Source organism: Peromyscus leucopus, chromosome 6, assembly GCF_004664715.2.
Source record: "Peromyscus leucopus breed LL Stock chromosome 6, UCI_PerLeu_2.1, whole genome shotgun sequence".
Classification (NCBI taxonomy): Eukaryota; Metazoa; Chordata; class Mammalia; order Rodentia; family Cricetidae; genus Peromyscus; species Peromyscus leucopus.
Window position 1 is genome coordinate 11,205,146 of NC_051068.1, and position 27,431 is coordinate 11,232,576.

At 38.8% G+C, this 27,431-nt stretch overlaps 2 protein-coding genes across 2 annotated transcripts in view; both read right to left on the reverse strand.

Moving 5' to 3' along the window:
• Nucleotides 1-27,431, reverse strand: part of LOC114695330 (EGF-like and EMI domain-containing protein 1) — a 695,481-nt gene that overhangs the window by 263,794 nt on the left and 404,256 nt on the right. Inside the window, 1 exon segment of the mRNA XM_037206530.1 lies at nucleotides 9,926-10,048. Coding sequence (XP_037062425.1) covers nucleotides 9,926-10,048 — 123 coding nt within the window.
• Nucleotides 15,235-16,948, reverse strand: LOC114695327 (eukaryotic translation initiation factor 3 subunit J-like). The gene has a single exon (XM_028872636.2). It carries the CDS (start codon nucleotides 16,946-16,948, stop codon nucleotides 16,181-16,183), a length of 768 nt encoding a protein of 255 aa, XP_028728469.1. The 3' UTR covers nucleotides 15,235-16,180.

Here is a 27,431-nt window from a genome sequence, read left to right on the forward strand (position 1 = left end):
ACCACAGCACTGTAGCTCCATCACTCTGAGGAACACTCCACTGACCCATACTGCCTGACACCGGAGAGCAAAGAGAAGCTGCACCACCTCTGTCACCACATCCACCACCCAGCAGAATGCTATGACTTTCTCTGTAAATTAGCAGACCTGATAGCAAAAAATATTTAAATTGCAACCTTCTGATACCCAAATGGTTCAACTAGTCACATATTAAATGGTAGCCTCTGCAAAGGTGAAATGGGCACATAGGAAAATAAATAAAAGGTATATTGACTTCACATTTGTATAAATGTTTAACTGTTTTTACCCTCCCTCCTCTCCTCGCATTCCCTTCCCCATCTTGTCTCTACCCACCGCAGTCCACTAATCAGATGGGCATCAACAAAGCATGACATATCAAGTCGCCATAAGACTAAGCACCTCCCGTTGTATTTAGGCTGGGCAAGGCAACCCAACATCAGGACTAGGTTCTCAAGAGCCAGCCAAAATATTAGGGACAGCCCTTGCTCTCATTGATAGGAGTGCCACAAACAGACCAAGCCACACAACTGTAACATATATGTAGAGGACTTAGGTTGACCCTACAATTGCATAAGTTTCATTCATTCGATGAACACTCTTGTAATTCTACTCAGTGTCAGGCACCCTGCATTGGGGATGAAAGGCATAAGACCCAGTCCTTACTTGTATGAACATATGTAATTGTCATGCTCTGTAAGAAGTTCTATACTAGAGCTATGCCCAGCCTCTGCAGGAAAAGAGAGTGTTAATAATGCCTAGAAATAAGAGTCAATGGATTAACACCGTCTACCAGGAGTAGAGATGTTGGAATAAATTTCTGAATAGAGAATGACTATGGGAGAGTAGGAGGAAATGATGCATGTATGAAAGTGGGCACACATAAAAAGGAACCTATAGATTCTTGAAAAATAAGACTTCTAGTAAGAAATATGATGCAGAAAATGAAAAGGGCTAGCTAGCATTAAGTTCGGCAGAGTCTTAGAAGATGTTGAACAATATCCTTTCCTATCACCAAAAGATCCCATCAGCACCCTGTCCTCTGGTTTCAAAAGATAAATAGTATCTTTGATATTTTCAAGAGGCTATAGCACAAGTGAAAGACCTATACGACAAGAACTTCAAGTCTTTGAAGAAAGAAATTGAAGAAGATATGGGAAGATGGAAAGATCTCCCATGCCCATGGATCTGTAGGATTAATAAAGTAAAAACAGACATCTTACCAAAAGCAATCTACAGATTCAACAAAATCCCCATCGAAATCCCAACACAATTGTTTACAGACCTTGAAGAAACAATATTCAATTTCACATGGAAAAACAAAAGTCTCAGGATAGCTAAAACAATCCTGTACAATGAAAGAGCTTCTAACTTCTGGAGTTATCACCATCCTTGATTTCAAGCTCTATTACAGAGCTATAGTAATAAAAACCACATTGTATTGGAATAAAAACAGACAGGTGGATAAATAGAATCAAATTGAAGACCTAGATGTAAATCCACACACTTATGGATACCTGATTTTTAATAAAGAAGCCAGAAATATACAGTGAAAAAAAAAGCATCTTTAACAAATGTTACTGGTCTAACTGGATGTCAGCAGTTAGAAGAATACAAATAGATTCATATCTATCACTCTGCACATAACTCAATCCAACTTTATTAAAGATCTCAAAAATAAAATCAGACACACTGATCCTGATAGAAGAGAAGCTGTGGAATAGCGTTGAACACATTGGCACAGGAAACAACTTACTGGACAGAACACTGATCATGTAGGCACTACGACAGACAGTAAATGAGAGCTCATGAAACTGAAAATTTTCTGTAAGACAAAGAACCCTACCAACAGGACAAAACAGCAAACTATAGAGTGAAATAAAATCTTCACCAAGCCCACATCTGACATAAAGTTAATATCCAAAATATATAAAGAACTCAAGAAACTAGACATCAACAACCAAACAATACAATTAAAAAGTGGGGTACAGATCTAAATAGGGAATTCTCAACAGAAGAATCTCAAATGGCCAAGAAACAAAGAAATGTTCAACATTCTTAGCCATCAGGGAAGTGCAAATCAAAACAACTCTGAGATTCCAGCTTACACTCATAATGGCTAAGATAAAAAACACGAGTGACAAGGATGTGGAGTATGAGGAACACTCCTCCACTGCTGGTGGAAGTGCAAACTTGTACAGCCACTTTAGAAAGCAATATGGCAGCTTCTCAGAAAATTGGGAATCACCCTACCTCAAGACCCAGCTATACCACTCTTGGGCACATACCCACAGGACACTCCATCCTACTACAAGGACAGTTGCTCAACTATGTTTATAGCAGCTTTATTCATAATAGCCAGAAACTGTAAATAAACCTAGATGTCCTTCAACACAATGGAATTTTCAGGCAAATGGATGGAACCAGAAAAAAAAAAAAAAAAAAAAAAAAAAAAAAAAAAAAAAACACCCTGAGTGAAGTGACCCAGGAAGATAAACATGGTATGTACTTATGGTGATGTTTTATTTGTGCTGAAATGTGATTTTATTTGTATGTTAATAAATAAAGTTGCCTGGGGGTCAGAGCTAGTAGCAAGCCATAGCAGAAGTCTGGCAGTGGTAGCACACACCCTTAATCCCGATCACATGGCAGGCAGAATCTGTGAGTTCAAGGACATAGCCAGCTTGGAGACACACACCTTTAATCTCAATACCAACCATAGAGACTTGGAGGTCTGTATAGACAGACAGGCAGTAACGAGGAGGACGTGTGGTTGGGTTTACAACCAATGAGAAGGCAGAACAGAAAGTCAATAAAAAGACAGATACACAGGAAGTAGATCTCTTTCTCAAGGGAAGGGCGGCAGCAGGTAATAAGAAGGCAGTTTTAGTCTTAGCTCTTGGTTATTGCTCTAACCTCTTGGGCTTTTAACTCTGCATTTGGCTCTGTGTTTCCTATTTAATAAGACCATTACATCCACAGGTACTTGCTTATAAGTGGATATTAGCTGTAAAGTAAAGGATAATCATGCTACAATCCACAGACCCAGAGAGGATAAGTAACAAGGAGGGCTCAAGGGGGGACACATGAATGTCCCTGGAAAGTGGAAATAGAATAGATATCTTAGATAGACTGGGGGTGGGTGGGGATGGGAAGAGGAGGGATTATGTCGGGAGTGGGGAGGAGGATGGAGGAGGAGTACTGGGAGACACAACTGGAATTGGGGAGTATCTCAGGGGGACAAGCTAGAAACCCAGTGCAATGGAAACTCCCTGAAATCTACAAGGGTGACCCTAGCAAAGACTCATGGCAATGGGGGACAATGAGCCTGAATGGACCATCTCCTGTAACCAAGCAAGACATCCAATTAAGAGATTAGGACACCAAACAGCCACAAAACCTTAGACCTACAATTTGTCCTGACTGAAAGATGTGCTGAGGTAAAGGTGGTGCAGAAAAATTGTGTGAGTGGACAACCAATGACTGGTCCAGCTTCAGGCCCATACCACAAGAGGGAGCCCACAACTGTCACTACCTGGAGGGCTAGGAAACAGAGGTTGAATAGCTCAGTGACCTAAGATAGAAACAAATACAACTGGAGAAAAAAAATGTCAATGAAGCCTAATGATATTCTCCTATACTCAAAGACTGGAGCCTAGCATAATGGTAATCAGAGAGGCTTCATCCAGCAACTGATGGAAACAGATGCAGAAACCAGCCACTAAACATTAAATGGAGCTTGTGGAATCCCATGGAAGAGGGGAAGGAAGGATTGTAGGAGTCAGAGGTGTCAAGGACACCACAAGAAAACCCACAGAATCAGCTACCTGGGCTCACAGGGGCTCATGGAGACTGAACTGACAACCAGGAAGCCTGCAAGGGACTGACCTAGGTCCTCTGCATATATGTTACAGTTGTGTAGCTTGGTGTTCTTGTGGGACTCCTAACAGTGGGTGCAGGGGCTGCCTCTGACTCTGCTGACTGATTTGGGAACACTTTTCCTCCTACTGGGTTGCTTCACCCAACCTTAATAGGAGGGGATGTGCCTAGTCATATTGCAACTTGATATGCCAAGTTTGGTTGGTGTCCTTGCGAGGCCTGCCAGGTTCTCAAGTGTCTACAGCAGTGGTTTCAACCCTTTGGTCATGACCCTCATAGCACTTTCACAGGGGTTGCCTAAAACATTGGAAAAGACAGATATTGACATTACAATTCATAACAGTAGCAAAATTACAGTTACAAAGTAACAATGAAAAAATTGTATGGTTGGGGGTCACTGCAGCATGACTGTATGAAAGAGTCAAAGCATTAGGAAGGTTGAGAACCACTGGTCTGTAGAGAACAGCGTACTTTGACTGAAAACTACTGATACAAAGAACAAGCGAGAAGTAAAAAACGACCAGCCTACTGTACTCAGACATGGGTGAACACCTCACCAAAGTATTAGAAAATTAAACTTAGTAACAAACGACAAATGCAGTTTCCAGAATGTGAAGACATTTGCATATCTGAAGATTTAGAAATATTACAGCCCAGAGGAATAAATAAGAGAAGAAAATGTGCATGTCTTTTCAGTAGGTTTACATGTATATGTCTACGTAGAAATAACCCACAGGATCCAGTGGCAGGCAGGTCTTCCCTTGTTTTCTCTGTTGATCTATACCTGCAAAAAGCTAACCACTGGTACTGTGAATCAGAAAATCAGCCTGATGTTCACATTTTTTTTTCTGAATAAGCAGTAGCAATGCAGTGTGTCCCTCACAAGGTGTTTTCTACGGCCCATGAGACGCCTGAGAGGGAAAAGATACTTGCTACGCAAGCTGCATGGCAGGAGTTTATCCTTGGAGACCACATAAAGGCAGGAGGAGAGAACCAGCTCCAGAAGGTGTACTCCAAACCCCACATGCCTGTTGTAGTGTGAACACACTCACACCCATCCACACTCACTCACTCCCAATTACCCACTCTCACCCACACTCACATGCACACTCATTCTCGCGCTCTCTCTCACACACACATACACATATGCACACATGAATAAGAGTAATTGTAGACCATTTTTGCACAAATTTATAGATCTTTAGAGGAACAGTTAGAGGGTACATTGTCTGACAAAGCCACTTTTACAAATGCTTCAGTATCACTGGGGGTACTCCCTAGATTTTGTTACAACAAATCTAGTTTTACAATAACACAATAAATACCCTCTATAATGCTGTTGTATATTTTAAAAAGCATCTTAAATAAGTGAATTAAGCAATGGCCTTAAATGACTGCTCAAGTCTATGGCTGCAGCATCCCACACAAGGCTCTTTGAAACCACTAGACCTTTTATCCAAACCAGCCAGCGAGGAGACTCTAGTGACCCATTAGTCACTTATAGTGATTTTAAACTATTCCCAGATTTCCAAATCTCTTCTCTCACTTTTTTAAAATTTTTTACATTTTCTAATTTTTATTAATTAATTAATTTCTTTTATATCCTAACCACAGCCTCCCTTCCCTCCTCTCCTGACACTCTGATCCCTCCCCAAGCCATCCTTCCTCAGTTTTTGCTCAGAAAGGGGTAGGCCTCCCATGAGTATCCGAAAAGCATGGCATATAAAGCAGCCATCAGAGCAAGCACCTTCCCCTGTATCAGGCTGGGCAAGGCAATCAGCATGAGGAATAGGTTCCCAAGAGACAGCCAAATCACCAGAGACAGCCCTGCTCCCATTGCCAGGAATCCCACAAAAAGACCAAGCTATACAACTGTCACACATATGCAGAGGGCCTAGGCTGGTCCCATGCAGGTTCCCTGGTTATACCCTTGGACACATTGGCACAGGAGACAACTTCCTGAATAGAACACCAGTAGTACTGACACTAAGAATAACAATTAATAAATGTGACCTCATGAAACTGAAAAGCTTCTGTAAGGCAAAGAACACTGTCAATAAGACAAAACAGCAGCTTACAGAATGAGAAAAAAATCTTCACCAACCCTACATCCAACAGAGGGATTATCTCTAAAACATATAAAGAAGTCAAGAAACTAGATACCAAAAAAAAAAAAAATCCAATTAAAAAATGGGGTACTAACCTAAACAGAGAATTCTTAACAGAAGAATTTCAAATGTCAGAGAAACACTTAAAAAATGTTCATTATCCTTAGCCATTAGGGAAATGGAAATCAAAATGACCCTGAGATTCCATCTTATACCTGTCAGAATGGCTAAGATAAAAACACAAGTGACAGCTCATGCTGGAGAGGATGTGGGACAAGGGGAACTCTCCTCCACTGCTGGTGGGAGTGCAAACTTATACAGTCACTTTGAAAATCAATATGGTATTTTCTCAGAAAATTGGGAATCAATCTCCCCCAAGACCCAGCTATCCCACTCTTCAGCATATACCCAAAGAATGCTCAATCACACCACAAGGACACTTGTTCAACTATGTTCATAGCAGCTCTATTCAAAATAGCCAGAACCCGGAAGCAACCTAGATGCCCCTCAACTGAGGAATGGATAAAGAAAATGTAGTGCATTTACACAATGAAATATTACTCAACTGTTAAAAATAATATCATGAATTTTTCAGGCAAATGGATGGAACTAGAAAATGTCATCCTGAATGAGATAACCCAGACCCAGAAAGACAAACAAAGTATGTATTCATCCATAAGTGGATATTAGCTGTAAAGTAAAGCAAAACCATGCTACAATCCACAGCCCTAAAGAAACTAGGTAAGCTAGGTAACAAGGAGGGCTCAAGGAGGGATGCATGGATCTTCCTGGGAAGGGGACATAGAGGTGATTTCCTGGGTGGACTGGGTGAGTGGAGATGAGAACTTGAGGGATTAGGTTGTGGGGTGGGCAGAGGGGGAGAGTATAGAGAAAGACGACTGGAAAGAGGGACTTTATGGAGTCAGAGTCTGGCAGAAGCCTGATGCAAGGGAAACTTCCACAAGTCTACAAGGACAGCCCCAGCTAAGACTCCTGACACGAGTGGATACATAGCCTGAACTGGTAATCCCCTGTCATCAGATTGGTGACTAACTACCTCGGTTGTCAGTAGAGAGCCTTCATTCAGTGACTGATGGAAGCAGATTCAGAGACCCAAGACCAAACACTGGGCCGAACTCAGGGAGTCCTGCTGAGGAGAGGGAGAGGGAATTGTAGGAGCCAGGGGGTCAGGGATATTGGAGGAAAATTTTCTCTCACTTTTAACTTAACTATTGTGAATAAAGGTCTTGATTAATATGTAGATAATGTGGATGTTATGGAATCTTGAAGTCCAAAGTCAGATTATCCTGGGACATCTTTTGCCCAGTTTAATAACCATCTATTACCCTTCTCTGTATGTGACCTATCCTCTTTTTGATTGTTAGGTAAATCCTTTGGAATCTACAAACAGACACCTAGGTCCCACAAACCAAAAAGTTAAGTATGCCATCTAGCAGCACCCAAGGCCTATAGCAAAGATTTCCCCAGATTTTGTGACCTGCTTACCAGATATTTCCACCAATGCATTAACAAAAGTGTCTTGATTTATAATTTCTTTTCCTGTCAATACAAAATCTCATGGAGCTGTTAGCATATTTAAACATGAAACACGGGCTGAGTTAAGTCAGTGTTTCTGGGCCAGGGCCATGGTCACTCATATTTGGCTCCAGAATAAATTGTCTCTTACTTCCTTTGAGGTAGGAGTTGTGTATTTACATCAACACTACGTATATGAACAAGTTTAAGTTATCACGTGGTCAGCACCTGAGCCAGCAGCATGACTAGGGCAGCATGTGCTTCTCTACCAGTCACTTCTGGAAGTGAAAACAAGGGGTGCCAAGGTGAATGAGACTGCAGGTGGGGCAGTCTTTGTGGGGGAGTTGCTTCCTTCCACTTCCTTGCTTCTGGGTCCAGGTAAGGAGCAAAGCACCACTACCCTGGGATGCCCCTGTCGAGTCTCCTCAATGCAGCTTTAGTCCTACACAGTTTCTCCAAAGCTACCACAGTTCAATGCAGCCAGAGAAAACACTTCACTAAATATTTTAGTGTTTGTGGAACAACTTTAGTCAAGATATAAGACGAAATACAAAATACAAGACAACGGATGAAAGTGAACTATGAGGTATACGGTCTAACCCACAGTTAGCCTAACAACTGCTATAAAATGCCAATGCCAATAGAATCGTTTTTTTTTTTTTTTTTTTTTTTTTTTTTTTTTTTTTTTTTTCGAGACAGGGTTTCTCTGTGTAGCTTTGTGCCTTTCCTGGAACTCACTTGGTAGCCCAGGCTGGCCTCGAACTCACAAAGATCCACCTGCCTCTGCCTCCCGAGTGCTGGGATTAAAGGCGTGCGCCACCACCGCCTGGCTAGAATTGTTATATGTAACATCAGCTACTAGTTGGGCTAGACATGTGAAATGTTTCTATGATAATGAAACTGATGACTGTGACAATCTTCAGCAAAAGGACAACACATGGGTCAGGATGGAGAAAGGTCACAGCTAGCAACATCACTGTACAGTCTGTGTTGCCATCAGTGGCCATTCTCTCTCTCTTTTAACTTGTGGACACTCTGATGTTGAATCCATACTGGAGTACTACTGTCAACCACACCCAAAGTTAGAAATTACCACAAGAAAGTGAATGAATGAATGGAGAAGACTCTTTGCCAATTGAGGAATCCCTACCACACCCATTACCTCAGTCCAGGGCACCTTCACTAGGAATGTCTTTTATTTATTCTCTTTACTTCTCTATTTACATATGTCTCACTATGAACACTGCCCATGGAGTGACTTTTCAAAGAGTCAATGTCCACAACACAACTAGAATACTTTCTTTCTTACTTATCGTGCTCCTAAACAAACAAATCAGTAGACAATGACACCTGAATATAAAATGATCAGGTATTATAGTAGAATGAATTGGGAAAACACCAGAAAAGACAACCATGGGGAGTAGCACACATGATCCTTCCAGGCTAGAGCCCCTGCCCAGTCCTCTGAGTGAGAAGCTCTTTCTACCTGCTTCCTTCTCCCAAAGTGAGCATCCAATAACTGAACGTAAGCACAGTGCACAGCTATCCTGAGCCTAGGCTGTGCCAGCCTCTATGCTAAGTGTTTTGAATGCATTGTCTTATTTAGGTCTCAAAGCAACATTGCTGGCAGTTTCCGGAGCTAACATTATCCTAAGCTTTACAGATGGCAATCTCAGAGAGATAAGTAACTTTCCAAGGTTACACAATCGGATCACAGCTGAGAGTAAAACACACATCTCTTTGTTTCCAGTGCATTTAACCCCACTTAAGAATTCCCAAGCACATTGTTTTGTAAGATCTGAGCACATATTTCCATCTTTTCCTCTAATCAATGAGTTCCTTCAGGGAAGAATTTATTGCTCATTAATTTTACATCTCTAAGGCATAGAATAATACCTAATAGAGAACAAAAACTCAATGACTATCAAGTAAATAAGATGACAAATTAAAAAAATAAAAGATAAAAGAAATTAATTTGAAAAAAATTGTTAAACTCAGAGCAAAAGCTCATTGGATCCAAGGATGCTGTCCCCATGTAAACTTTGTTCACCTCACTTCTATTTTAGCAACATATGACTCTTTTTTGAGAAGCACCACTTTTTACTATAGAAATAAAGTACCCCAAGACCTAAACGAATGATTGAAATTCTATTATCAGAACTCAGCACAAACACCACCAGCATATAATCACATGTTGCCTATAATAAGCTACTTGAAGTGTTCTAGTGGGTTTCAATTTTACAATCTAGACACAAGAAGAAGATATGCTCTTGATAATATTTAACACAAGTGCTTCAACTGGCTTGGATGGAAAGCAAGCCCCCTCTTTGCATTATATAGATATTCTGTTTCCTTCTCAGTAAGCAGACAGTCTCCACTGGTACCTTCACATCCTCTGCCATCTTCCTCCAGCTTTTGGCCAGCTTGACATCTGCAGAAATAACTGCCAATCGTATTGCAGCACTGATCTTGACAGCCCCCATTGTCAACAGCACATTCGTTTATATCTGCAATTGGATAGTTGTATAGAATCAGTCTCTTCAAAGTAAACACACAGAAAGAAACTGCAATGCCTCTCCTGAAATCGATCCACCAATTTGACATTCCTTCCTCTTCAGATTTAAAGGAGAAAAGAAAAGAGCATCTCATTTTATTTTATTATTTTGTGTCTGTGTGCGTATGTGCATGGGTATGTATGTGACTGCAAGCGTGCACATGGCACAGCATGCAGATGGAGCTCAGAGGACGACTACAGGTGTCCCCACCTTCACACCTATTTGAGATGGCTTCTTTCTGTTGTGTGCTATGGTAGTTGGCCTATGTGGTAGACCTCCCTTTTCTGTCACATCTTGTCACAGAAGCACTGGAATTGCAGCTGTGCAGCTGTGCCCAGCTGTGCATGGGTGTTCAACCTCAGGCTCTCAAGCTTGTGCAGCAAGAGCTTTACCTAGTGAGCCTCAGCCCCAGCATCTCACTTTAACCAGAGCAAATGTGCCATAGAGAAATAGCCAAGTCATAATCTTTGATATGTGAAGTACTGTTTTTAAATAGTTGAATAAGGAGGTTTTAGCATTGTAGATTTGGAGAGTTCATAGGACAGAAAGAGAAATTTCCTACCAGTCAGCAATTCAAAATGAGATCCAGAAAATAGAGAGAAATTACAATAGTGTTCTGTAGTATCCAGCAGGGGTTGAGGACTAAACAGAGCTATGGCTTGGTTGTGCCTACTTCTACACCCATGGCTAAAAGTTATCTTTAGTTATAGAACTCAAATTTAAGCATTCCTCCTATCCAATATGGGACATAGTCTAACCCATTTTCAGACTTGATAGTGGCCTGCCAGCCAACAGTACTACACATCCATTCAATTCAGCATGTTTAGTATATGCAGAGTAGTGATTGTGATAGGTTCTTGCTCAGTAAGATGAATGTGGATAGGAGAAAGCAGAGCATGAGGGAGCAAGGTAAGGAAGGATGGGAGCTTTGGAGAAACAAAGAGAAGAGAAGACAGGGGAGACTGACCAGTGAGGAATAGCAGAAGCCAAGTAGAAACAGAGAAGGAGGAGCTGTGTGTCCAACCTGAGTAACTGTGAGAGCATGGAGTAATGGCTGCGGCAGGAATGAGGAGGCAACAGACAGGGAATCTTGATTGGACTTTACTAATTGTGTCCATCTCTGGAGATACTACCTCTGAAAGCGCCTTTGCTTGTCTTTAAACTATTCAACGAAGTGTGTCATGCATACAGAAAAGAATCCAATCCTCAAATATATTTTTTGAGTTTGCAAAAATAAAGTATACAAGTGCCATTTTTTAACTTGGGATCCAATCTGAGGGCTTGTGTGTGCTAGGCTATGCTCTGGCGCTGAGCCTATCCACAGACTAGCAGCACAAGCTTACTGTAGGATCAAGTATGACGATTGTTCAAGAAGCACTCTATGTAGCTGAAGGTCACAGGTGCTTTGACCTTGAGGCACCACATGTCAGCTTCGATTTTTTTGTGATGTGTCCAGACAAACTTGGACTGTACATTTTTGTGTGTTTATGTCTGCCTTCTTTCATTAATCATCCATTTATAGACACATCCATGTGCCACATGAACTTGTGGTTCATTCATTCTCGCTCCTGTATAATATTGTATTCTATGGATTTATCGAATGTGTATTTATCCATTTCACAGATAAAGCACAATTGATCACTTTCTCGGTTTTAATGACTGTGAAGAATGTTGACATGAGTATTCTCATATAAGCATGCCTTCAGTGGATTTACACATGTATTTGCACTGGATGATACATCTCAACTGGAATCACAGGACCAAAGAGTCTGACATGTTCTACTTTAGTAGTTATAACCAAGCAGTCTCCCAAAGAGATTAATCTAATTTATACTCCCACCAGCTGTGCGTTGGGGACCAGATGCCACTAATTCCTTCCAGTATTTGGGACATCCTGTTTCTGTTTCAGGTCCTCTGGAGATTTCATAATAGCATCATGTTGTGACTTAATTTGCATTTTACTGGTTATTAATTAGGTTAAGCACATTTTCATGTTATTGGCCATTTGGGTGACATTTGTTGAAAAGTTTCTTCAAACAGTCTGTCAATTTTGTTTAACTCTTAAAATATTGGTTATTGTACTTATTGGTCTTGGGGTATAATCTCAAACAAAAGAGATATTTGTAATCAACTTTGCCTCCCTTTGGGTCTTGAAAGGATGATTTTTAACATGCACATCATACGAATGGAAACAAATCTATATTTCTATCAGTCTATCTATAAAGATTTATCTGATCTGATTAAGAATGTTCTCATTTTGTATATTTGATTCATAAACAAGTGGTAATTCTTACCACTACTGAAAATACACCGAAAATTATTTGGTTTTCTTATTAATTCTATAAGGTTATAAATGACACTGACTGTTTTTTTTTTTTTTTTTTTTGCATCTCTAAAATCATTCTTACCAAGAAATTGTGCCCTTTTAATATATTTCTGGATTCAACTAGGATTTTTTAAATGATTTTGGTGGTTATATACATAATATGAATGGTATTTTTTCTTTCTCTTCTAGTCCCCCACAGTTTTTGTAACACTAGGTTCTTGTTCTCACCTTTCATGGGAACAAAAGCAAGCTGGAGCAATTTCTTTTTTCTATTGTCCAAATAGTTTGGTTTCATTTCTTACTTCAACGTTTAAGTTCATTTATTATGCCACTTGCAGCATGTGGCTCTATTTGTATATTTTGTGTCTCTATGTGTGTACTATGTTGTGTGTGTAATGACTTATGAGCTTATTTCTTACATATAAAAATAGTCAACTACATAGCTAAATGCATTGGGGTAAATTGTGTCACTCAAGGAATTTTTTTCTCTTTCATATAAATTTCTGAATATACTGCTGCTAAGTTCTTTTTTTTTTTCAGTATTTCCATACTTTTATGGAACATGCCCAATCTATATTTAGGTCTCCATTCAAGTTTTTTCTCAATATTTCCACACTTCTATGGAACGTGCCCAATCTGTGCTTAGGTCTCCATTCTTGTTCTCAGAATTCATTCTGAAGAAGAAATACTGAGTAATGTGTTTGTGTTAGGTTATAAATTTTCTTCGTCTTTATTTTTACGAGGATTATTTTAAATCCCCTTATATGTTTCAGTTGTCTATCATCTGTTTATAATTTATCCTCTACCATCTATCACTCATCTATCTATCTATCTATCTATCTATCTATCTATCTATCTATCTATCTATCTATCTATCATCTATCTGTGTAAATTAAGTACATATTAATGTATCCGTCATTTGTTCATCATATTCTATACCTCTGTCTTAGTCACTGTTCTGTTGCTGTGAAGATACCCATGACCAAGCAACTCTTATTTAAAAAACAAAAAACATTTAATTGGGAACTTGCTTACAGCTTCAGAGGCTTTTCCTTTATCATCATAGCAGGGATCATGGCAGCACATGTTTCTGGAGCAAAGTTGAGCGCTACATTCTGACCAATAGGGAGCAGACAAAAGCGATACTGGGCATGGTGTGAACCTTGGGAACCTAGGAGCCCACTTTCAGGGACACGCCTCCAACAAGACCACACCTAATCTTTACTAGACAGCTCATCAACTGGGCACAAGTCTTAGCTTATTCTTATTCCAACCACCTCACCACCCATTCAGCTTCTGTATCCCAGCTGTTTGCCACCTGTCCTGTGTTTTCCAAAACAAAGGTCTAGGCGCTGTTCACTCTTCAGCATTGCTCATTGTCTTCTCCCTTAATTGTCTTGTCCTTTGTCACTGCTTTCCTCCTGCTTTCTGTGAGTCTCTCTTAGTGTTCTAACTCTAGTCAGTGTCTTTTGTTCTTACTCTAAAACTATATTTCTGTTCCCCTATATATGTGTGACAATCCACCCCAACTGGAAGTGCTTAAAAAGAAAATGGGTTATTTTCTTTCATGTTTCTGGAGATTGACAGGCACAATTTGATGGTCAGTAGCATGAGGTGGCAGTTGAACTCATCCTGTATGCTGGCTCTTCACTCACAAATTGGGAATTGGGTAGAGGTTCTGGGACTTCTGGAGAAAGAGAAATGGGATGAGGAGAAGCAGGAAAAAGAGGAGGAAGGACAGGAGGAGGAGCAGCAGGAGGAGGAGGAGCAGGAGGAGCAGAAGAAGGAAGGTCAGGAGGAGGAGCTGAGGAGGAGGAAGAGTAGGAGCAGAAGGAAAAGGAGCAGGATGAGCAGGAGAAGGAGGAGTTTGAGGAGGAGGAGAAGGAGCAGGAGAGGAGGGGCAGGAGAAGGGGCAGGAGAAGGGGCAGGAGGAGGAGGAGCAGGATGAGCAGGGGGAGGAGGAGCTTGAGGAGAAGGAGCAGGAGGAGGAAGATGTTGCTGGAGAGCTTCTCTCCAGGTCCCACCAAGTCTCGCCAGTCCTGCCAGTCCGGAGCCCACTTATAAAATAAACACACAGACTCTTACATTATTTAAACTGCTTGGCCAATAGTTCAGGCCTATCATTGTCTAGCTCTCACTCTTTTTTTTCCAGTTTCAAAGCAATTTAATCTTATTTACACAGTTAAGGAACAGGTGATACATTTTCATGAGTTAGAAACTGATCTTTCTATAATAAAATAGGTTTTAATTCAGTGTCTGTCATTATTACTGCTAAGGAGATCTTAGCCCTTGTCTGCCTTCAACAGTATTTACTATAGTTATTGCTGTGTAGTCACGGCCTTCTATTAATTCAAGTCATTTAGATGGTCCTGTTTTCCACTTAGTAGACTACAGAGCTTTGAGGTTCCTATTGCCTATAGAAGAAACATTAAAAATTTTTGTCCTGGTTTTAACAATTATGGGGACCAAAAAAAAAAAAAAAAAACTAACCACAAATTTGGTTAAATTACTTAAAATGATCACCCAATTTATGTTTACTGTAATAACGTGAGCAGTAGGCGCCAATACTCCAAATAAATAGAAATAAATAGTTATAGGTACTTAATTGGGCCTCAGCATCTAAACAAGATAATTTCCCAAATAAACAAGAGGAAGGCAGCCTCTTTTGTTCTGCACTAAACTAAAGACCCCAAAATTCTTGTTTCAAAGCTGTAACTATATCAGGCACTGATTAAGCCTTAGTGAGTACACAGAGAATTCCACCCAAGAGCTGCATCCTGTACTCAATTATCTCTTGGGAGGTAACACAAAATTTAAGTCCTCACAATAGTGATTTTATTAAATTAGTTGCTTTATAAAACATTGCAGATGTCATAATTGTTAACATAACAATTTACCAAACTGTAGTTAACTGGTGCAGTTTGTTGAGCATGTTTTATAAAGAAAAGGAAATGCCAAAACCCTGTTAAGTTTTTCTGTTGCAGCCTAGAACAGAAAGATTTGTTTCTCAGACACTTGAATCAGGCAAATAGAAACAGAGTTCCCTCCCCCATCTGAAGTCCTCCATCAGTAGAGATAGGCCGATAAATAACTAGACAGTCAATGACTGGAGCGTCCACCACTTGCACTGTAATAATGGAGAGGTTTACCTTCTTCAGCTTCAAAGTTGAAGGGTTTTGGTCATTAAAATCTTAAGTATCAAACTAGTATATTTCAGCCACAGTATCTTCGCTCTGAGATAAGCAGTCTTCTTCACAACATGTTTTTAATATCCTCACTCTCAATTTTAAGACAAAGCAATTTTAATACTAGGTGCATCCCACATGCCCTAGTTTGTGCAAACTGCTTTTCTTGACAAGTTATGAAGTAGTTCAAGGAGGTATGGTTAAGGCTGTATTACTGAATGGTGCTGGTAAATACTACACAATTTTTTTTTTGTCATGTTGCAACCTTTGTTTCCAATTTAGTGACTGCTGCTATGGAATCAGATAGCAACAATGACAACATTATTAGGTTTCTTTTGTTTTTAAACTATGATTTAGTAGCAACTGAGGTTCCCAATTTTAACCCCTTGGCAACAAGATCCAAGTTCCCTCATTTGCTCATCAGCACCTGAGTGTCAAGGGGTTAAATAACCAGCACAAAAGATACTGCACTTCTGATTGTAGCATTTGGCAGAACTGAAAAGAAAGGAAGTTGTGCTACATGTTGAAGGGATTGTGGGCAACAGAAAGAAGACACCAGGAGAAGGTAAAATGTCACATGAAGTCTTCATAGTCTTGTACATATCCTCCATCATATCCACCATAATCTGCCAGATCGTCTTTCATGGTGGCCTTTAATCCCCCTCCGGGAACCACGCCTTTCTTCTTCTTTTTGGCTTTGCTTTGCTTTTCTTGCTTCTGTTTTTCACTGCAAAGCACAGTCAATGAATTGGTAATCTTTTTCAAGTCATCAATTTCCAGTGAAATACAGACATCTCGAACTAAGGCTTCCAAAAAACTGGCAAAATATAGTGATTTTTCATATTGTGTAATTTTATCTTTTAGTAACTTAACAAACTCTGTGAAGTCATCTCTTGAAGATGGGTTCATAGCATCTATTCCATAACCTGTATTATTAACACCAGACGTTTCTTTTGCTAATTCAAGGTCTGACTCTTCCTGTAGCTTCTTTAGCCGAAGTTTATCTGCTATTTGCTCTTCAGGAGTTAGCACTTTAGGTTCTTCCGGCTCTTCTAACCTCTTTTTAATTTCTTCTTGCCTTTTCTTCTGCCGTTCTTTCTCTTTTATCTTTTCTGCTATTTTTTTCTTTTCTGAAATTTTTACTTCTGGTTTTACTTCTGCTTCCTCTTTACTTTCATCATCATCATCATCCCAGTTATCCTTCACGTCCTCGTCCTCATCCTCGCCCTCCCAGCGGTCCCTGCGGGTCGTACCGCCACCTGCAACCTTCCACATTGGGTCCTCCATAGAGAACGTGTCCGCGTCCCAGGAGTCTGAGTCTACCGCCACCGCCGCCGCCATCTCGAATCCGAGGCGAGCGTGAGTGAAGGAAAGATAGCTCTCACTCTTATATTCAGCCCATTTCCATTAATTTACTTTGCCACGTGGCTCGTGGCTTATCGGTACTTCACATGCTGCTTGTCATGGTGGCGGCTGGCAGTGACTCCCTCCGCCTTCCTGTTCTTTCTTTTCTCCTCTCTGTTAGTCCCGCCTATACTTCCTGCCTAGCCACTGGCCAATCAGTGTTTTATTTATTGACCAATCAGAGCAATTGACATACAGACCATCCCACAGCAGGAGGAGCAGGAGCAGGAGGAGGAGGAGGAGCTTGAGGAGAAGGAGCAGGAGGAGGAGCAGGAGGAGGAGCAGGAGCAGGAGAAGCAGGAGCAGGAGGAGGAGGAGGGGCAGGAGGAAGAACAGGAGGAGAAGGAGCAGGAGAAGGAGGAGCTTGAGGAGAAGAAAGAGCAGGAGGAGGAAGAAAAGGAATTTGTCTTTTGATAAAAACACTTTCACGTGTGACCTGGGAGAGAAAAAAACTACGGCAGCTTCTGAAGACAGCATATTGCACTTAGATGTTTGGGTTAGGGTATAATTTTCCTAAAGCTAATGTATTGGCTATGCCTCACAGTTTTTCATGTTGCATTTTAATTATTGTTCAACTCAAAACATTTCCTACTATAAATGAACATTTCTTCTTCAGATTATTTTAAATTATATTTTGGGGACTTTCTTCAAAACCATTGACAACTTTTAAATGTCTTATTATGAAATGCTAGGTCAATTTTATAGTGGAGACAGTATATATTCAGCAAAATCTCAATTCTTGAAAATTTATTAAATTATTTATATTCTAATACTTGCTCAATATGGGTTTTAAATTATATGTACACATTTTGAATATGTATAAACATGTATATTTAATTTGTTCTAGTTTGTTACTCAGGTTTTCCATATTTTTATGTCTTTGAGGGTTTTCTTAATCTCTTTATTGGATTTTACTTGTCCTTTTATGATTGAAAGTTTTGTTTCATGCAATTTGAAGCTTTATTAACATTGTCACATTTTCCTAGCACATATGACCCTTTGTTATAAAACATGCCTTTTTGTCTCTAGCATCTCTTATTAAAGTTGACTTTTTGTGACATTTGTTACCTGCGCCAATTTCTTTTTGGTTAACCATTTACATGAATTTCATTCTTTAAAGTCTACTTTTATATTTCATTACCCACACATTGGAGAATTTCTCTATGTATTATTATTTGAACATATTCTAGCTCTTTATAAACATAAGCATATTCTAGATACCTTACTCTTTTAACCATAGTATACACTATGTAACTGACCTCTAACACCTGACATCTTTGAATTAAATCTACAATTTCCCTATTTCTAAAAGATACCATATATTGTGTTATAATCCCTATTGATAAGCACCTTCTTTTAAATTTGTGAATTTAGTTTGCTATTTCCCTCTTTTTTCAACCTTCCACTATATTAATTTATTACTTTCAGTGGTAATCCTAGACTGCTGTTGAATGTTGTTCTGTATGCTGTGAATGTGTGTTGCTCTGATTGGTGATAAATAAAATGCTGACTGGCAAGTAGCCAGGCAGGAAGTATAAGTGGGATAAGCAGATGAAGAGAATTCTGGGAAGAGGAAGAGCTGAGTCAGGCGTCACCAGACAGACACAGAGGAAGCAAGATGACAAAGCAGACCTAAGAAAAGGTATCAAGCCATGTGGATAAGCATAGATAAGAATTATGGTTAATTTAAGTGTAAGAGCTAGTCAGTAATAAGCCTGACCTAATGGCCAAGCAGTTATAATTAACATTAAACCTCTATGTAATTATTTTATAAAAGGCTGGAGGACAGTGGGTGAGAGATTTGTCCTGACCACAGGGCCTGGACAGGACCAGAAAAATCTTCCAACTACACTAGACATCACAGCATTTATTATTAGATCCTCATATAAATTAGTGCTTGACCACTTCTAGAAACTATAGTCACTGGAGCTCGTTTGATTCTGTTAGGCTTCGAATTTTTGCATCATTGTCATCACCATGGTAATTTCAGATGTTTAAATGATGTCTACCTGGTTTTATTACTTTATCTAATCAATAGCCTAGGTTCACCTTTATAGTCACTCTTTCTGAGACTTATCATTTCTTCCTCCATTTATCTGCCTCTTTCTAGAACAATGTTGTCTTTCTGAAAATGACCAGAATATGTATTCTCATATTTATAATTAGGTAAGAATTTTTCATGCTTTGTTAGGAAGTATATCTTAACCTGAATATTTATTTTAAGAGTTTTATAATTATAAGAAAGTTGCAAAAATAAAAGTTACCCTGTACCCCACATACATCACATCCCATGATTGTAAACATCTTATGTTAGTTAGGTACATTTATTTAACTAATGAGTCAGCATCAATAGGCCATCATTACATAGTCACACTTTATTGACATTTCCTGTTCTCAAATAATATCCCTCTTCTGTCTCAGGATTCTTTCCATGACATCACATTGAATTTAGTTGCCTTGTCTCCTTAAACCTCAAGCTTCTTTAGTTTTGATATCCTTGAGAGTTTTGAGAAAAACTAATCAGGTGTTGTATGCTGTAGTTTCTGATATAACTTTGTGTAACATCTTCCTTTTTGGGAATCACGTTTTTTTGAAGAGGGAGACCACAGGAATTAGGGGTAATTTTCACATGAACAGGACTTAGCTTGGTTGGTGCTGATCTTGATAGATGGCTGATTTAGTACCTGATGGTTTCCTCATTTTACATAAACAAGGCGGTCCTAAGCCTTTCATACTCTTTGGAGCAATGGAGAGTCAAGCCTAATCTTCTAACACTAACGCATCCCACAGTCATCTGCAACTCTTCCTTACCAGACACCTGCTTCTTCTCCATTTACTCTATGTCAAACTTTAAAGAGTTTTCTCAATGGAAAGAAAAAGAACTGTATGTTGTGCTAGGAAGATGTCCTAGCACATCACCTCCAAACCAAGGACTGAAAAATCTTTAGTCTGTTTTAAACAGTGGGAAGCTCTTGGCTTAACATCTCTGTGAATAAAGTGATTTGTTTTATTATTTAAAATCTCTTCTATTAGACTGCCACAACTTATCTCGGGGAAGTCACATGCAAGCAAGGCCCTTTAATCACAAGGAATATGAAGAAGTACACCCTTACAAAATAATTTCAGAAACCTAATAATAATTTTAAGATAGTCACAAAATGTAGTGAATGGTGATCCCCTTCAATGTGCATTCATTTATCTTCATCCTTATGTACACTATCAATAAACATAAAACCAAATCTGGCTCCATACTTTCAGGAGGCTCACAAACTGTTAATATTAGATTACAATTTTGTAAAAGATAAAAAATAAAAGTAAATTAGAGGTTTCATTTGTCAAAATGATAAGTATATAAAAAACACACACAAAAGAACTTAATGCTTATTTGTTTAGGAGAAATATTAGCAGCCCACTAAACATCTAAGTATAGATGTAACTAACCGTCTTATTAAATAAGAAACACAGAAACAATGTAAAGGAGAAAGCCGAGAGGTCAGAGCTCAGAGCTAAAATCTCACCCTTCCGCCTGCTGTCCCAGCTTCTCGAAAAGAGACCTACTTCCTGTCGGTTCGTTTTTTTATAGTATGTTGTTCTGCCTTCTCATTGGTTGTAAACCCAAACACATGACTGCCTCGTCACTGTCTGAATGTACAGCCCCCTAGGTCTTAAAGGCATATGTCTCCAATGCTGGCTATATCCCTGAACACACAGAGATCTTATGGGATTAAAGGCGTGTGCCACCACCGCCACACTCTTGCTATGGCTCTAATAGCTCTGACTCCCGGACAACTTTATTTATTAACATACAATCAAAATAATATTTCAGTACAATTAGATTACCACCACATCTAAGTATATCATAAAATATATTTTATATTTTTAGAGTTTAAAAGAAACACCATAAATAAAAGGCATACGTGGAGAAGTTCATAGATTCTGCCACAGTGAATTTTTATTTCAGGAGATAGAGAAATGGCTTGATGGTTAAAAGTGATCCTTGCTTTTTCAGAGGACCTAAGTTTGGTTCCCAATACCCATATTGGGCAACTCACAACCAACCATAACTCTGGCTCCAAGAGGTCTTTTTGTCTGCACCGTCTCTGAACAGAACACATCTGTACTCATACATGCACATACCCACATACAGATGTGCATATATATGCATAATTAAAAATTATGAAATAAACTTAATATTAAAATATTTATGTTTGTGATGCTGGTTTTGAGTCCCAAGCCTTATATTCTTTTTTAAAAGAAAGTACTCTCTATCAATGAGCTATATCCCCATCCCTCTTGTAGCTTTACAATCTCATATTCAGGGTAATCAAGCTTCAAAAACAAAGATGAAATGAAAAAGAAAAAAATGATATTGGAGCATGTTAAGTCAAAGATTCTTGCTTCTCCCCAGCAATTCAGTCAGTTCCAAGAATATCATATGGATATTCTTGGAATATAGGATCATGATACACATAATGGATTATATGTATTTAATTACAGAAGAGGAAAAATATAAATGATCTCAACAGTAAATATTGAAGACGTAACTACTCCACACCAAGGATGCTATCCAATCATTAACCAGAAATTTTGCAAAGCATCTCCATTTGCATCTGCACTCATATCTGCACTGTAAGAGTATGTATATTGACATACATCACAGTACACGTATCCATGGCTCTACCAATCATGCTTGGGGAGAATAGAAAAGAATATGGTTAAATCTCCTCAGTAATTGCTCTTGAAAGAAATGACTGTGGATGGTTTTGTTTTGTGGTTATGCATTCTTCCATTTCTCAACTTATTTTTAGTAAAACTTGAGGGAAATGATAAAAAGAGAGTACTTTATAAGGCTATTATATTGCATGTTCAAAATAATTAGTCCATTTTGTGATATAGAATGAGCTCTATAAATAGTAGCCATTATTGTTATAAGAACAATAATAGTGTTTATTATCACATACGTAGGAGGCCCAGATGTCCTTGTGCTCACAGATAAGCACTAGGGGAACCTGGAATGCTAGCTAGCACAGAGGATTGTTCCTTCTATTGAAGGAACAAAGTATCTGTTGTCTGCGCAGAAGGCTGGGAGCAGACTTGCATACTAGCCTGATGACCTTTGCAGTATTTGTGTGAGACCACACTGGACATTGCTCCAGAACCTTATCAGAAGTGTGATTTCTCAATCAATCTATAGAACCTGTCTTTACAGACAGTGCCACGTGTACTTTACAAAGAGTTTCAGTGTAGTCACTTTTGATCTTTATTTACCTAACTTTGTTCCTCAAGGAGATTTTTGTATGTTTTACCTTGCTCGTGAGGTTGACTTAATTATAACTAGAAAAATTTTCACCAAATTGTGCTGCACTTAAATGTGCATAAAATAAATGACTTGGGGTCAGACTCCCAAAGTTTGAACCAACACCAGCTACTTAGTTATGTTGGATTGAACTGTCTTCTTGACTCTCAAGGATATTCATTCTGCTGGCCATGGAGGTTGCAGAAACCAGTCCCCCCCCACACACACACCCCACCCCACCAGCCCCACACACACACTTGAAAACTCAAACCTGGTTAATAGAAAGTGCTCAATTACTTTCTGTTTACTTTGAATTGAACAATAGCATGCATGGAATTACAAGGCCATCTTCAGATACATGTTTTGTATACTTTTCAACACAGAACGCTCAAAGACAATCTTGCTTTCCCAGGATAACTTTTATGCAATTCTGTTCCCTGTCCATGTAAGCTGATTGTTTCAACTGTTGGCTGAATAATCCAAAGAAAGGTTAAACCCCACTCTCTTGACCTGTTGACTTTCCAGTTGCACACTGACATTTTATGAATATAAGACATATACATGTGTTTCTAATGACATTGATTTCTACTTTTCTCTAAAAGGAAAATAAGAACACATGGTACATGTTAGGTGACCTCATGTACTCAGGAAAAAATACAGGAAAACATAAAGTTATTGTTATCAGCTAAAAAAATCTCCAGGTTTGTAAGAAAATATTTGAAAGTCATTGACTTTGAAGATGGTTCTGAAAAGCAGGTCAACACTTAGGATTTTAAATTGCAGTTTTATAAGACTCGGGTGTGATAGATTTCAGGCTGTTTCATGTAGCCAATGTCATTCAAGGTTGCAAATAAATTTGGTCTTTCAAAAGCAAGATGAATGACAAAATTCTCTGACACACAGCAACTCTTCCAGGTTAGTCATGACAAAAGTTCAATGATACCGTCAAGGCTATCACTCCATCTGTAATGACAAACTGCAGTCTCTTCGGGAATTAAATATGATGGTTCCAAGAGCAGTACTGCATTTCTGCTATAGGACAAAAATTATAGTAGAACCTGAAGTGAGTAAGAAAAATATCTACATAAAGCCGCTATTAATTTTTACCTTTAAACAAAATTAGTGGATTTGGATTCTTTGTATGTGATCATTTCCTTAAATGAGGCATCTATCTCAAGTCTCATGCTTCATTTAGTCTGTTGTTTTGGTGTTAGTGGATTTTCATACGGATTTTAGAGGCTTGACAGATACTGAAGAGAGCTAACTACAACAGAGCAAAGAAGATGAGAAATGTTTTATTTTAATTCAATTTTTTCTCCAAACTGAATATATGTGCTCCAGCTTAGCATGTATACTTTTTGCTTTGTTTTGAAGGCACTTTGTAAAAATGTCCATGAAGTGCATGTAAATTTTACATATCATCCTGATTTTTAAGCCAGTGGGTTTTATGAGATTATGATCAACAGATATCAATGCAGTCAGTGTCTATAGCAAATCAGTCTTTAGTTGTCATGCTTAGTGGAATTCCTTGTAGGTTAAAGTGACCTATTGCATCACTAGAAAATGCATGGATTCCATGTCTTACATCCTTCTAATTCCATTGTTGACATTATGGCATTCCATCAAAAGTACATAGTAATACCTCTTATGAAGATTGTAGATAATATGTAGAAATGATTTCTAACTACAACCTAAGTCTTAGATTACTATTACAGTGATGTGAATGTGGCTTCACTTAAAAATCAGCCTGATTCTCTCTATTCCAGTCAGCAAGGAACAAAGAAGATCTCAAAAAATTATCTAGACCTCCACAAATCTCTTGAGGTTCAACTGAATGTCTTCTACTATTTATCAATGTTGATGAAGACAGAAAGGAGAAATGAAAAGCCATGCTATCAGACAACAGGGCCACAAGCTTGTGGTTCTGGACACCCACTGTCTGTCTCTGGCTGTCATGTGAGTCAGGTCACATCTCTGCTTCTCACTCATTTTAAAGAGTGTGACAACCATCCACTAAAATACTGACTACCATAGCTGTGAAAATCCCCTTTCCCTTTGAAATCTATCCTGAGTGCTTTATCTGCTGTGAAAAACAAATTCTTTGCTATATTTTCTTTCAAAGAAGACTATTTAAAAGGACTCAGCAGTTTATGCAGTGAAGAAAATTGTGAAGAAAAAAGAAAAACAAAGGATACATGTTCATAGAAGAAATCTACCGTAAACTCTGCTGCTTAAAATAAATACACACAAGCACTGGGAGTAAGGCCATTATATGAGGCTGCATCTGTCTAATGCAGCATACACATCTACTATTATTTTTAAGAAGTTTAATAAAAGTTATGGAAATACTGTACCTACAGCATGCTTTCTTTAAGCTTGGCATAGCTCATAAAACTTGCAGCGAATCTCCCAAATAAGTAACTACCTTTAAAAGTTATTCACCTTCTTAATATTGTCATTACTTGTTCATGGCTAAGCTACTTTGAGTTTAGTAAGCAAAGGCTCCTGCTACCACACCTCATGACCTGAATTCTCTCTTGAAGACCCACAAGGTGCAATCGACTTCCTCAATTTGTCCTCTGACCCCTAGTGGTGAACAAACATGCCTATGTGCACACACGCAAACAAATAGAGAAATGCAATAAATTTAAGAAATTGGGATACATTTGAGGTTTTAGAGTAAGGGATGTAGCTCTGTTAGTAGAGAATGCACTAGAATGCACGAGCCTTGAATTCAATTCTTAAAATTGCATAAAACTAAATGTGGTGGCATCTGCTCATTATCCCAGACTTGAGTAACAAGTTTGAAGGCATTCTGGGCTATGTGAGACTCTGCTCTCCACACTAATTATATAGAATATTTGAGGTTTTATAAGCTTATTTGGAATTTAAAATATCTATTGAAATAAACAGTTGCATGTTACTACAGTGAGAGTCAAAATAAAGACACTGAATTTGAACCAGAATGGCCCCCATAGATTTGATTTAGATTGACACAGATTTGAATGCTTGGTCCCCATTTATTAGAACTATTTGGGAAGGACTAGGAAGTGTGGCCTTGTTGGAGCAGCTATGGCCTTAATGTGTCATTTCAGAAGCTCACTCCAAGCCCAGACCACTTTTCTGCCTGCAACTTGTAGATCAGCTATAAGCTCTCATCTACTTCTCCAGCACCATGCCTGACTGCTGCCACTCTCTCTGCTATGATAATTATGGACTGACCCTCCAAAACTGTAAGCAAGCCCCTAATTAAATAATTTATTTTATATGTTGCTTTGGTCACTGTGTCTCTTCACAGCAGTAGCAGAGTAACTGAGACAGATGTGTACAGGAGCTGGATGGCAGATCCTCTTTTATTTAGTTCATGTATCATTTTTCCTTTCCCTTTGCTGCATCCGTAAAATGAGTGTAATGACATTAATACCCTCTCCATTATTGTTTTAAAAAATTAAACGAATTATTATGCAAAACTGATGACCTCATGCTGAAGGTTCAATAAACTAGACTTCCAGTTAGTATTATCATTTTACCAATGGTAATTACTTAAAACTTTTATTCTCCTTTAAAACATTTGTTCTATTTATAGTAAAGTGATCTTTTAAAACAAATTACCTTTAATTCAAATTCTTTGTGCAGTTTATAAATAATCCTCATCAATTCACTGCAAAAACATTGCTCAATTGAATGACATGATTTATGTAACACCTGAGCTTACTATTACTTTCACGAGGAAAAAGCCACAGGAACAAGTGTACAATATAATTTTAAAAAATGATTTAAAAAAGTAAAACTAAGCTATTGAGGTGCAGTGATTAAAAACACTGAGTGGGAAGACCTCCTGGAGATTTGAGTTTGATCCTCTGGACCCATGCAAAAATGCTGTGTGCAGTGACTCAGATCTGCAACCCCAGTGCCAGAATTTTCACCTCACATGAGTTCTGGGAGGCACCGACAGGAGAATAGGCTGGAAGCTCCCATGCACAGCACAGTGGCAGAAATAACAAGAGTGACTTTGCCTCAAAAAGAAGGTGGAGGGAGAAAGCACCTCCTGCAAAGTTGTCCACTCTCACATCTTTCTCTTTATCCCCCCATTTTTCTGTGTCTCTCTCACCAACACATAAAACAAATAAATATTTTAAGGTAAGAGTAATTCATCTATTCTTAACATTTCTTAGGCTATCAAAAACACAAATATAGGCATATATTGCAACGTAATATAAATATGATTGCATTTTATCACTTTATAAAATAGACATTTTCACTAAAATTTACACTCAGAGTAGTATTCGAAGTTCATAAATCAGACAGACAAAGTATACCTTATAATTAATAAGGTTGAATAAAACTGTCTGAGTCATCATAGTGGGTTGGAGAAACTTCCATCACAGAGCAATGTTAAGAAATCTCATGAAGAGCTACAAGTGATCAAGCTTGCCGAGAGAGGAAGAATCAGTCTCCTCTAGCCATGGACACACAGGTTGTCCAATCCCAAATGGGCAGCCATGGACACATGTACGTACGGATAACATGAAATGTACTTAGTACGTTATAAATATATATGTGTGTACATACATATACATGTGCAACAAAAATGATTAAAGAAGAGGCCATGACTTTGGGGGTGGGGACACTGGAGAAGTTGAGGGGGAGGTAGAAGTGACATGGATTCAGTGTCCATGTGTGACGTTCTCAAAGTCAAATTATCCTAACATTCAAGAAAGGGAGGGAGGGAGGCAGGCAGGCAGGCAGGGAGGGAGGCAGGCAGGGAGGCAGGCAGGCAGGCAGGGAATGAGCCTCCAAAGTGAACCACAATGTGCTGTCCCAAAGTCATCCCTTGGCTGGCTTCCCAAATGGTCTTCATCACATGCTGATGGTAGCCACAGATGTGACATTAGTGTGCAGTGTCTGTTTTATACACAATATTGACGTATTCTGAGACATGTCAAGGAGATAAATTGTTACTTTAGGTATTTAGAAAAATTGTTTGGTTGAATACATGACAAGTGCAAACAATTCCTGGATGGAAAGTTCAGCTATTACTTTATATTTTATAAATAAAGAAACTGAGACAGTAAGAAATCATTCTCAGCACCTTACTTAGTAAATGCCTTTATGCTGATCCCA

Excerpts from the sequence above, each read along its gene's own strand:
- LOC114695327 (XM_028872636.2), bottom strand. The coding sequence starts at position 16,948 with ATGGCGGCGGCGGTGGCGGTAGACTCAGACTCCTGGGACGCGGACACG.